This window comes from Protobothrops mucrosquamatus, unplaced genomic scaffold, assembly GCF_001527695.2.
Source record: "Protobothrops mucrosquamatus isolate PMUCROS unplaced genomic scaffold, P.Mucros_1.0 scaffold8, whole genome shotgun sequence".
In the NCBI taxonomy this organism is placed as follows: Eukaryota; Metazoa; Chordata; class Lepidosauria; order Squamata; family Viperidae; genus Protobothrops; species Protobothrops mucrosquamatus.
Window position 1 is genome coordinate 1,572,405 of NW_015386395.1, and position 12,314 is coordinate 1,584,718.

Consider the following 12,314-nt stretch of genomic DNA (forward strand, 5'->3'; position numbering starts at 1 on the left):
CTTTGGCCTTAAATTAATGGAGCTTCTTTCCGGCTCCTCTGAGCAAGTATCAAATTTGGCCTTTTAGAATTACTACATTTTCAGGACTGGAATATTCCCTTTGATACAAGAGTTTGGGCTACTGATTTCAGAACTTTTTTTTGCATTGCTGTTTAAAAAATCATTTGTTTAGCTCCTTAGGGTTCCTGGTAGATAGTATGTTTCCTCTGCTATTCAAACTAGGAAATGTAACAAATTGGGGAAAACCTGGGCTTTTACAAGCATGAGCCTGGTGCTTGGAAATTCAAACTACTACATTCTGTCCCCTTTAAGTCTGGCATCAAAATGCCCCTATATAATGAAATACTTTGCCTCTTGTGATCCAGATGGTGCATCTCTTGCAGTTTTCCAGAGGACAACCAAATACCCAATATAAACAGAGTAAAAGCAATTACACACACACACACACACACACACACCAGCAAGCAATCAAACAAGAAACTTGATGAGCTCCATCCCACTCTGGGTCCCCCAGGCTCATTGGCAAAACCAGGTCTTCAGAGCCTTGTGAAAGAGTGTTAAATTGTTTTATATTTTCTGGGTTTTATATGAATCTGAATCTATATGAAGATGGTAGTGTAAATAACTAAATGCATGTTTAAGAAAATCAAAATGCCATGGATAAAGTGGTCCTAACTGGGAGCAGAATTTTGATCACTAAGCAATCATCACATGACCAGATCCAATTTTAAATCCATTTCCCCTGCGGTCACTAAACAAACCACTGTGTCTGTTAAACAAATCATGTAGTTGTTAAATGAATCGCGCAGTTGTTTCCCAATTGACTTTTGCTTGTCGGAAGTTGGCTGGGAAGGTTGCAAGCTGCAATTCCACGACTGCAAGATGCTGCAACAGTAGTAAAAGTGAGGTGGTTCCCAAGCGGGCAGATTGGGACCAGATGACCGGGGAGGTACTGCAATGATCGTAACTTCTAGGACAGTTTTTTTCCAAGGTTGTCATAACTTTGAACCATTGTTAAATGTATGCTTATAAGTTAAGGGCTGCCTGTACGTAAGATAGATACATTGCCTTGCAAAACTGTTTTTGCTGTTTTCATTATTGTTCTAGATAATGTTTTTATTTGTATATCAGCCATTTGCTTAGCTTGTATGTTTATTTTAAGCTAAAGCAAATCTTTTTAAAAAGTAACAGAAAAACTGTTTCTCTGGGTGCGAAAATTCCAAAGCTTAGACGCTGTAAAATAAAGCACACACCACCTCACGGATCCTGTCTTCACTTTTTTCTCCCTCCTTTCATTTCCTGCCCTTCTATGTTCGTACTTTCTGAAAACTGCTCTGCTGTATTGCACAAGTCTTGTGTAGAGGTTGCCTGGATACCAGATGAAAACTTCTGGCCTTTACAGTTGTGGTGGCAACAAGGTTGAAAAGGGAAGCGTGGGGCGTCACCAAGTTACTGTTTGTTTTTCTCTAGGTTTCTTTCCTTCTCTTCCCCACCTCAGCAGTACAGAGAACCTTTGCCACTTCGAATTACAGTGGTGGAAAGGGAACCTTGCAAGCATAAATGTGATCTATCTCACTCACCAAAGTTTACCCAGTGCAGGGGAGTGGAGAAGAGACAGAAGACCGACGCCTTACAGGCAGATTCAGTTGTACTGTTGTTCTGCCACATTTATTCTCATCTTCTTGAATAAGCTTGCATTTTGTAATGCGACTGAGGATCCACTTTTGTCATAAGCATGGTTTGAGAAGAAGAGAGGAAAGTTGCCCAATCTGCTGTTCTTTAACATGATGGATTGCAATAATGGATTGCAGTAATTCTGCAGAGAGAGTGACATGTCAAAAAGCGCCAAGCCCTAAGGCAAGTAGTTATTTCCACAAGAACAACAACTAAGTTCTGGGTAGGCTGATCAGTTCCTGGGAACTTCAAGAATGAACTAGTTTCCTAGTGTGATTTGGGAATAGTAGCTCTCAAAAATCACTGCTGCGTGATTTATATAACCCTGCTTGTGACTTTAAACAACTCTATTTATTTCAATGCTCATGTAAGATTGCTTCACCAGTCTATATATCTTCACATATGAACCATGCAGATGATCTCTGGAGGGCTCGGGATAGGGGCTGTTCCTCTATCCTGGTCCTGTTAGACCTCTCAGCGGCTTTTGATACCATCGACCATGGTATCTTGTTGTACCGGTTAGGGGGGTTGGGGTTGGGGGGCACTGTTTTACGGTGGTTCTCCTCCTACCTCTCGGACCGGACGCAATTTGTGTTGGCAGGGGGGCAGAGGTCAACCTCGAGGCGCCTCACTTGTGGGGTACCACAGGGGTCGGTCCTCTCGCCTCTCCTGTTCAACATTTATATGAAGCCACTGGGTGAGATCATCCATGGTTTCGGGGTGGAGTTTCATCAGTACGCAGATGACACCCAGCTGTACATCTCCACCCTGGACCACCCCAACGATGCCGCGGAAGTGATGTCCCGGTGCCTGGAGGCCGTGTGAGTCTGGATGGGGAGGAACAGGCTTCGTCTCAACCCGTCCAAGACCGAGTGGCTGTGGTTTCCGGCGTCACGTCATAGCCAGTTGGTTCCATCTCTGGCTATCGGGGGTGAGTCATTAGCCCCCGCGGAGAGGGCCCGCAACCTGGGCATCCTCCTGGATGCTCGGCTGTCTTTAGACGACCATGTGACGGCCGTGGCCAGGGGGGCTTTTCATCAGGCTCGCCTGATACGCCAGTTGCGCCCCTTTCTGGATCGGGACGCCCTACGCACAGTCACTCAAGCTCTCGTTGTTTCCCGCCTGGACTATTGCAATGCTCTCTACATGGGGCTCCCCTTGAGGTGCACCCAGAGGCTCCAGCTAGTTCAGAATGCGGCTGCGCGGGGGATTTGGGGGGCCTTAGATGCTCCCATGTAACACCTCTCCTGCGCGAGCTGCACTGGCTGCCGGTGGCCTTCCGGGTGCGCTTCAAGGTGTTAGTAACAACTTTTAAAGCGCTCCATGGCAATGGACCTAGGTATTTGCAAGACTGCCTCCTACCAAACACCTCCCTTCGACCAGTCCACTCCCACAGAGAGGGCCTCCTTAGAGTGCCGTCGGCCAGACAATGCCGGCTGGCGACCCCCAGGGGGAGAGCCTTCTCTGTGGCAGCTCCTGCCCTCTGGAATGACCTACCCCCCCGACCTACGTACAATTGCGGACCTGCGCCTTTTTCGCCGAGCCCTGAAGGCCCATCTATTCCGTGCGGCCGGCCTGGCGTACTTTGATTATGTTTCAGTGGGGGTTTTTGTATGGGTGTGTTTTTAGAACAGGCCTGTTATTTAATTCGATTTTAGAACAGAAACTATTTATTTATTATCGTGGTTTTTTAGTATCGCCTGTTCACCGCCCTGAGTCCCGTAAGGGAGATAGGGCGGTATATAAATTTAATTAATTAATAAATAAATAAATAAATAAATAAATAAATAAATATTCCATCTACCTTCAATATTAGAACCTCTGTATAGATTCTCTTGTGGAAAGATACCAAATGAACAGTATCCTAAAGCAAAATCTAACTATATCAACTGCAAGAGGTACATTGTATAAATTCCAGTGTGTTTTGTATACTAAATTCTTCTAATTAGGAGCTTATTATTTAGAACACATTGGAATTTTTGCTACTGGAGTTAATTTCCTATAATCTTCTTAGAATAGTTGTTTTGTTGAGGTTAAGGAGGTTACATTAGTGTAAGTTTTGGAGCATTGAACTAAGTTGGACAACTCAATTATAGAATAATTGGTACAAATAACCATATAATTAATCTGTACAAATAGCCTCTCTAGAATGATCAGTCTCAATCAGGGCTTTTTTTCAGCCGGAACGCGGCGGAACCGTCAAGGCCGTGGAAAAAGGCCCGGCCGGCGTGGCCCGCGTTGTAGACCCCCCCGCGCGAGCGTGAGCGTCGAGAGACGGGGACGGACCGAGTGTTGGCGCCGGTATCCCTCCGAGCCAGCCGCGCGGGGACCGGGCAAAGGATCCGCTGGGACGGGCTCGTTGAAGCGGCAGAGAAGCCCCTCCCAAATTTTACTTGCATTCCTGTTCTCTAAAGGGGCGGTCCTAGGGTTTGATGAGGGCGTGGCCAGGTTTGGGTGGGGGCGTGGCCAGGGGAGGGAGGTGAGTTCCACCACCTTTTATCTGAGAAAAAAAGCCCTGGTCTCAATAAAGTAATTTCACATTGATTGGAAACTTGATTGCATATTTCTGATAATAGCTTTCCATACCAGTTCTACCTAAGTTTACTAATATTCTTGTTAAAATATTCAGATTACAACTCTCCAAAAGCTTGCAATTGCTCAAATACATCCTATTGATCCTGCTCCAGCTACAATAATCTGCAGGAATGTTTTCATCACTCTTGATAAGATTGCCTTCCTTCTTGTATAACTGATTTTTTGTTTCATGTGTGGATTATATTAGTATTTAATCAAATGTGGATTTGATGCTACTTTGTTGGGGTCTACTAAGTTTGTGAAACTTCTAATTGCTAAAATTCTTATTATGTACCTTTACACCATCACTGCTTAGATCTGGATATGCTCACCATTTATTTCATCTTAATTTTTCCTAAATAATCCTAAACTTCCCCCTCCCTCCCCCTTTATAGCAAGCTCATAATTCCTCAATATTAGCTAGTATTTTCAACTGTGGCCTTTTGTTCTTCCTCCTAGTCTGGATCCATAATGCAGTTTTTAAACAGAAGAAGCTTTGTGCTTGGCCCTTCATACAATACTCTTTGTAGCTGAAAAAGCTGGTGTACAATTTTATTTGGAAAGACTTGTTTAATGTGGATGAAAATGTATGTAAATTGAACAATTATAATGTGTATACACATCTACCTACTCTTCTCCTTTTAGTGACGGCTTTTATTCTTTTTTCACTTCCTTTAGGAAGCCATGTTCTGGAAGTTTGATCTCCACACAACTTCTCATATTGACACACTTTTGGAGCGTGGGAATGTGACCCTTTTTGAACTTTTGGATGAGGAAGATGTGTTGCAGGAATGCAAGGTGGTCAACCGAAAACTTGTAGACTTCCTGGTACAGCCAGAACATATGGAAACTCTGGTCACCTGTGTGACTGAGGAGCCCCCTGGAGATGTGGATGAAAGAGTGCGCTATAAGTAAGTAGATCTTCAGACCTCAAGGAGAGGCATGAATATATGAGACTTCTGCTGATAGAATTCAGGTCTTCAAAGTGTCCAGAACCAGGGAGATTTATGTGTCAGACTCTTTCCCAATTCTACTGTGGAGAGTCATATTTTTGCATCCTCTCCACACAAACACCTAGTGGGCACGAAGAGGGGGAGGTAGCATGTTTAACTGGAGCATTATCCTAAAAGCTGCCTGTAAAAATGGGGCTGTTCTAAGTACCAGATGTTCTAGTTTTCATCTCCACATCATGATTGTGCAAGAAGATATAAAAGGAGCATAAATGAGTGGGGATGGATATGTTCCTATCTTCCTGTCTAAAGCAGCCTTGAGCTCAATGATGCTGCTCTAGACTCCTCCCTCCCACCTGTAACATGCCATGGAGTGGGCAGTGAAATGATAGCTGGAAAAACAGAATAAATTTCTACTGAACTAATTGAATTACGTGCCGCCATGTGCTACTAGCATATGGAGATTGGTTAGTTGGCTGGAGGGGCAGATTATTCATTCAGCTATAACTTGTGAACAAAGCCAGTGTGGAAAATAATAGGTTAGTGGTCAAACCTTCTGCTTAACCATGTTCTGTGTGTAAATTGGGGGAATGCTATGTGCAATAGTTAACAAACCAAACCAATGGGGTTTAATATGTACAGAATGAGAGTAATGTAGTAGCAATCTGGAAAACATAATTTAAATTTAAATTAAATTGGTCTGAGTGAGAAAAAGATCCCAGATGCCATAGATGCTTACTGAATCACCAACTCAGTGATCCTAGTAGAAGTACAGTATACAGAATAATCCTAGAAATTATGGACAGTTGCCTGGGTTGTGTAGGACTTCCATCAGCCTTTCTACCCATGGTTGTTCTAACCATGCCTTGAATGAGTAAGCACTAAAATAGCACAGCAGCAGAAAATAAACATAGATCCTTAATTTAATGGCAAAATTATGTATGAATCCTCTGTTTATTATATACTCTTTGGATTTTCATGACAGAGTCTTTCAGAATCAGGTGGCATACAAGTTTAATATGTATGGTTGCACAGTCAGCCAGATGTTTGGATTGCATTTCTCATTTTTATCCACCTAGCAATTATTATATACACAAAAATGTAAAGCCACAGTTGCCAGTTCTTGAGCTGGTGTTGGCTTTTATATGCATTACATTTTTCTCAAGATCCTAGGATGTTGTAATGTATTGGCATAGTATATATATGGAGCCTTTTGCCATTGACAGATGGAAGTTTTGTCAACACGGAGGTTTTTAAAGAGCCAAACAAGATTTCTTGGTATGGCATCCGTTATTGTGATTGATCGCACAGCCAAATGATTAGACTGGATTTGGTATTTTTATCTACTTATTGAGTCCTTCCCAAGGACCTGAGATAGGTAGGCGTTGTAGTTTAATAATATTAAAGGTATCATCACAGAATGCAGGCAGTTCCAAGTAAAGCTGCCTTTTGCAATTGACTGAGGGAGAATTTGCCAATGCTGATGGTGTTCAAGTGATGCTCTCATTGTTCTGGGATTGCACCCAAGAATTATTACGAACTTTTACTATTGGTACTATTTTTGCTTTCTTTTGCCACACAACCTTTCTACTTCTACTTTGTATTTTGTTATGCTCCTTAGTTCTTTTCTCTTCTATTTTGCTTTCTCCAGATATTGCATTGTCCACTATCAAGACTTTTTTGTCTTATTTATCAACAATTGTTAAGCTTGGGGGGTTATGTGGCAGGCACTTATTTGTTTGAATTCTAAAATCCCAGAGCATTTAGTTTCTTCGTTTTCTATTTCCTTTGTCTATTTTGTAATCCCGCCAATTCTTGCTTGCCGACAAATGGTATTTCTTTCAAATATTCCAATGCAACATTGTTGCTACTTGTCCTGCTGTTGTTTTTGTCAGACTGTGTGATTGCTTCCTGTTGCTGTCTTCTCAATTCTGGCTTTGTATATAGGTAGTTCTCAATTTACAACCACAATTGAGCCCAAAATTTCTGTTGCTAAGTGAAACATTTGTTAAATTAATTTTGCCCCAATTTGCAACTTTTCTTGCTACAGTTGTTAAATGAATCACTGCAGTTGTTAAATTAATAACATGATTGTAAAGTGAATCTGGCTTCCCCATTGACTTTGGTTGTCAGAAGGTCACAGAAGGTGATCACATGACCCAGGAACACTGCAATCGTCATAAATATGAGTCAGTAGCCAAGCATCTGACTTGTGATCATGTGTCCATGGGAGTGCTGCAATGGTCGTGTGAAAAATGCTCATAAGTTACTTTTTTTCAGTGCTGTTGTAACTTCGCAGTTACTAAACAAACTGTTGTTAATCAAAGACTACCTGCACATTTTTTCTTAAGGTTTGGTCTTGTGCAGCCAGAATTATCCCCTCTGTCTCTTTCTTCTCTTTCCTGCTTTTAGTCATTGCCAGTTCTGGTTGTTATTTGCCCATCCCAAGGACCTGGGATAGGCAGATGAGGATTTTTGATGGTGTTAAAAGATATTGTAGCAGGACATAAGCTGTTCTGAATAAAGCTGCCTTTTGTAATTAACTGATGGTGATTTTGTCAATGCCTAAGGTGTTAAAAGTGGTGCTCCAGTTATTTTGAATTTACACCCACCAAAGAGCTATTACTATTGATACTACCTTTGCTTTCTTTTGCCACAGTTGTTCTATTTCTATTTGCAGGTTCTATTTTGTTGTCTTCTGTAGTTCTTTTCTTGTATTCTGCTGTCTTTGGGTACTACCATGTCCTCTTTCCAGACTTTTTTGTCTTTCTTATGCACAGTTGTTACGTTTGGGATGTTATATGGCAGGTGCCTATCACTTTGAATTATAAAATCCCAGAACAATTTAGCTTCTTTTATTATTTTTCTTATATATGCACATATGTGGGGGTTATTATATTATTTTTATCTTTTATTGTTTTTATTTATTTCTTTTATATTGAGCCTTTATGTCCTGTAAGCCGTCTTGAGTTGCCATGTGTGAGTAGGTAGCAATATAAATTTTCTAAATAAATATATAAATGTGAAATCATAGCTGCAAATTCTTTAGCTGGTGTTGGCATTCATATGTATCAAGTTCTTCTGAAGAATCTAGGATGTTATACTCTATTAGTGTAGTAGATGTGCAGATCCAAACAACACAGCCTAAAGTAATTAACAGGTAGAAATTTTGTCAATGTGCAGTTCTTCTAAGTGCCATCCAAAACATTTTTGGGTATAGTACCCAGTGTTCCAGTAACCAAAGTCCTCATGGCGAGATGGACAGCAGTTAAATTTTATAAATAAACAAACAAGCACTGCGACTACCATGATTGGATTATGTCATAATCTTTCAACTTTGATTTTCAGATTTTGATACTTTGTGAACTTCCCCAATTTTTTGTTTTTTATTATACTGTCCCCTGATATTGTCACATCAATTATACACACTTTTCTTTTTTTCAACCACAATTAAATCTGGTGTGTTATGGACCAACACTTCATCAGTTTATGTTTTGATATCTCACAATATATTAACCTGCTCCTTTACGACTACTTTTTCAACTGTTTTTTCCCACCAATTTTTTATTACTGGCACATTATAATTTTTACAGATTATAATTGTATAATTTTTATTAATTATTACACATGATTATTATTGAAAGCTTCAAACTAGTTTCTTACTATAATTTTATATCTTTGGAATTCAAAGAAAAATGGTGATACTTGCAATTGATGAATATATAGTGTTCTGGAAATATCCCACTGCTACAATCACTGCAATAAACTGGACAAATTAAGGAAATACCAATAGCTACTCAGAGCAAAATGTAAATTAGAAACACAGAACTTCAGATTCTGAATAAATTCTGTTAACATTTTATTCTGCAGATCATTTGTCTTCATCTTCGTCATTTTCAGTCAGTAGTCAAACCTGGGAGAGATCTTTGTGCAGCAGGGTTTGATTTACATCTGCTTTTAAAAATCTCCCGTTTTTAGATATCCAAGTGTTTCTTGCGAGATCTTGACATCAGACGTCACACAGATAAATGATGCACTGGGTGAGGATGAATCTCTCCTGCGACGTCTCTATGGCTTCCTTCAGACTGGTGGAATCCTCAATCCTCTGTTGGCCAGCTTCTTCAGCAAGGTTATGGGGATTCTTATCAATCGTAAGACTGATCAGGTAATGTCTTAAAGCTTTTTTGGACTGCTAAAGAAAGAAATAAAGCTTAATCATAACTGATAAATTCCCTTCCTCACTAATCATTTGGTTCGTCTCAAGGGACTTCTATCATTTTCCTTTCTAGTTTGCTCATTCACACACACAAAAGGCAAAGACTCCATTGAAATAGCATCAGCTCATGGTGACTTTGTGGGTGTGTTCAACTAGCTTTGTTGACACAGTATGGTAGCAGTTCGTTATTGCCTTCTTCCAGGATATATTTTTAACTTCTCGGCCTGGTTAGGTTCTTCTTGTATTCTCCCATCAAATAGTAACCAGGTTACAGTGGATTAGCTTTTCAAGTTCATTGAAGGTGAGCTAGGGGCAGCTACCTAGCCAAGCTGGTATAGTCACATAGAGCTTTGAAAATAACTTGTAGAAGACCTTAGAATATAACTTGTCATGAATTTAATTGAACCAATTATTTAGTGGATCTTCAGTAGTGTAAATACTATAGCTCCTACATGAAAAGATAATATCCTAAAATATTAATTATCACATACAAATAATATACATTTCAGCAATAAGTATTTTATTGAGAATAATTATTGATTATCAAATGACCAAGTTTCTTAAAGCATATGATTGACTAATTTGTAAAATAAGCTAATGTTCAAAATGGAGATTCTCTGTAATCTAGCTGCTATGGTATTTGTTTTATCCTGCCCATCCTTTAAGGAACTATATCCCTTTTATCTTTATAACATTCCTGTATTCTAAGTTAAACAGTGGTGACTCATTTGAACTTCATGGCTGAGTAGGAATTTGAACCTGGGGATACCTAATCACAGTTACATGGTCTAACTATTATATTGCCCAAGGATTGCAAAAACGTATACTTCATGATTAGGCTGATATGGCCCATTTCTATGCAAGATTGTCAACAAATTAACTATAGACTCAGCTATATATAATACATATTATTTTCCCCTGATGTGGGAGTTGACCATTCTACTCGCATATTGAGGATAGAACTTGGTAGGGCCATTTGTTTCCAGAGTGGCTTTTACCCCCTTTCCCTCAACCCTAATTTGTTTGGGTTTTTTCCAGATAGTTGCCTTCTTGCGTAAGAAGGATGACTTTGTCAACCTGCTGCTACATCACATTGGTACCTCAGCCATCATGGACCTCCTGCTGCGACTCCTAACCTGTGTAGAGCAATCACAGCTCAGGCAAGACGTATTCAATGTAAGGATCCAGCTGTAGGCATTCTTGTCTACTTCTCTTTGCTTCCTTGGAAGAGCAAACAATATAGGTTTCTATATAGCCTTTGTTATTTTGGTCAGTTTGTCTAGAAATATGATGATCCATTTTGAAATGGTATTATTTCCTTGTTCTGTGGAGATACATAATTAAGTAAAAGATCTGATGTGTTAGTCAATCCAAACCATATTATAACTCTGTCATGCCCTAGTTTTCTTTCTTATGAGCAATAGCCATTTAAAAGACTTAAATGGATTAAATGGATTATTGTAGGTATCACAATGTTCTGCTGCAACTTTGCCAACAAGAACCATTTCCTGTCCATCAAGGATTAGGTATAAAAGCTTTAAAGTCAGTGAATACCTATTAACCTATTTATCTAGAATAACCACCACTTGAATCTTCTGAAATCTTGATAATTATTTTTTACATGTATATTCCATTTCTTTTGACCCTTTTCACTGGTCAGATTTTATTATGAGGCTTTTTTTTTTTTACTGTTACACTAATAAACATAGCTCAGTGATAGACTTTGGGGGAAAGGTGACGCATCACTAGAACTGCATTTGTCCCTGAATCAGTTTCAATGTATAAGTGGGGCAGATCTGAGACATCTTTCTTTAGTCTTACCATTCTTTTGTTTTCATCATCCAAAGTGGCTTAATGAGGAGAAAATTGTACAGAGGCTTATTGGGATGATCCACCCTTCAAAAGACGACAATGTAAGTAGCAATTACAATTATAGAGGTACTTGTTTGTATATAAGTTGTGTGCAGTGTTGGTCCTGCCATTGGATTGCTTTCTGCTGATCGATAACAGTAAATGGAAACTGAAACAAGCAGTTGCTTTGCTGTAGTTCTGGTGCATTCAGGTGCTGTCCCAACTAGAAGAGATCTTCATAAAGTTTCTTTTTTTTTCTTGTTCCCTCTTCCCAGCAACATTCCAATGCTTCGCAATCTTTGTGTGACATTATCCGGCTGAGCCGTGAACAGATGATCCAAATCCAGGATAGTCCTGAGCCGGACCAGTTACTGGCCACGCTTGAGAAGTGAGTGCTAAGCACCGGCAGCAGGGAACAAAAGAGGCACCATTGCCCTTAGGTTAGAAATAAGTGTCACTCTCTAACGCTGAAATGAATTTGAAAGAGGAAATGCCTGTTTATCAAAATTCACCTCATTTTTAAATATGACTGCTATCTACAGTATATACTACTAAGCTCTTATTGTCGTAACCTGGGTGAAATGGTGCATCATAGGGCAACCGTTTTTGAACCAGGATACCTTCAATAGGCTAATGTACAGAGTATGTCCAGAATCCTGGCTCCCCTGGCTCCCAAGGGAATGTAATTTGGGAAAGTTGTGGCTGTTTCGATGCTGCTGTACTACTACTGAAGTCATATGATCTTCATTTTTAACATTCTCACAATCCCTTGTTTCTTCCCCCACTCAGCAGCGGTCACTTACCTGCCTGCTGGGAGGGGAAGGGAAGATTTCCTATGCTCCCTGCCAGAGGCGAAGGTTGTTGAGAGTGTGGTTGCGCGGCAATTCCCTCGGCACCTGGATGAAGCAGTCTATCTAGACCCATACCAGTCGGGCTTCAGGCCGGGACACAGCACGGAAACGGCATTGGTCGCGTTGGTCAATGATCTCTGGAGGGCCCGGGACAGAGGTTACTCCTCTGTCCTTGTTCTTTTGGACCTCTCAGCGGCT

The 12,314-nt window shown here is 40.4% G+C and overlaps 1 protein-coding gene across 1 annotated transcript in view; it reads left to right on the forward strand.

Annotated features, from left to right (window-relative positions):
- The first annotated feature begins 4,931 nt into the window (after positions 1 to 4,931).
- The window catches only part of PPP6R1 (protein phosphatase 6 regulatory subunit 1), a 34,024-nt gene continuing 26,641 nt past the window's right edge, over positions 4,932 to 12,314 (forward strand). The window contains exons 1-5 of the mRNA XM_015810261.1: positions 4,932 to 5,159; positions 9,177 to 9,363; positions 10,453 to 10,590; positions 11,262 to 11,327; positions 11,541 to 11,653. Coding sequence (XP_015665747.1) covers positions 4,933 to 5,159; positions 9,177 to 9,363; positions 10,453 to 10,590; positions 11,262 to 11,327; positions 11,541 to 11,653 — 731 coding nt within the window. The 5' untranslated portion in view covers position 4,932. The remainder of the gene's footprint in view (positions 5,160 to 9,176; positions 9,364 to 10,452; positions 10,591 to 11,261; positions 11,328 to 11,540; positions 11,654 to 12,314) is intronic.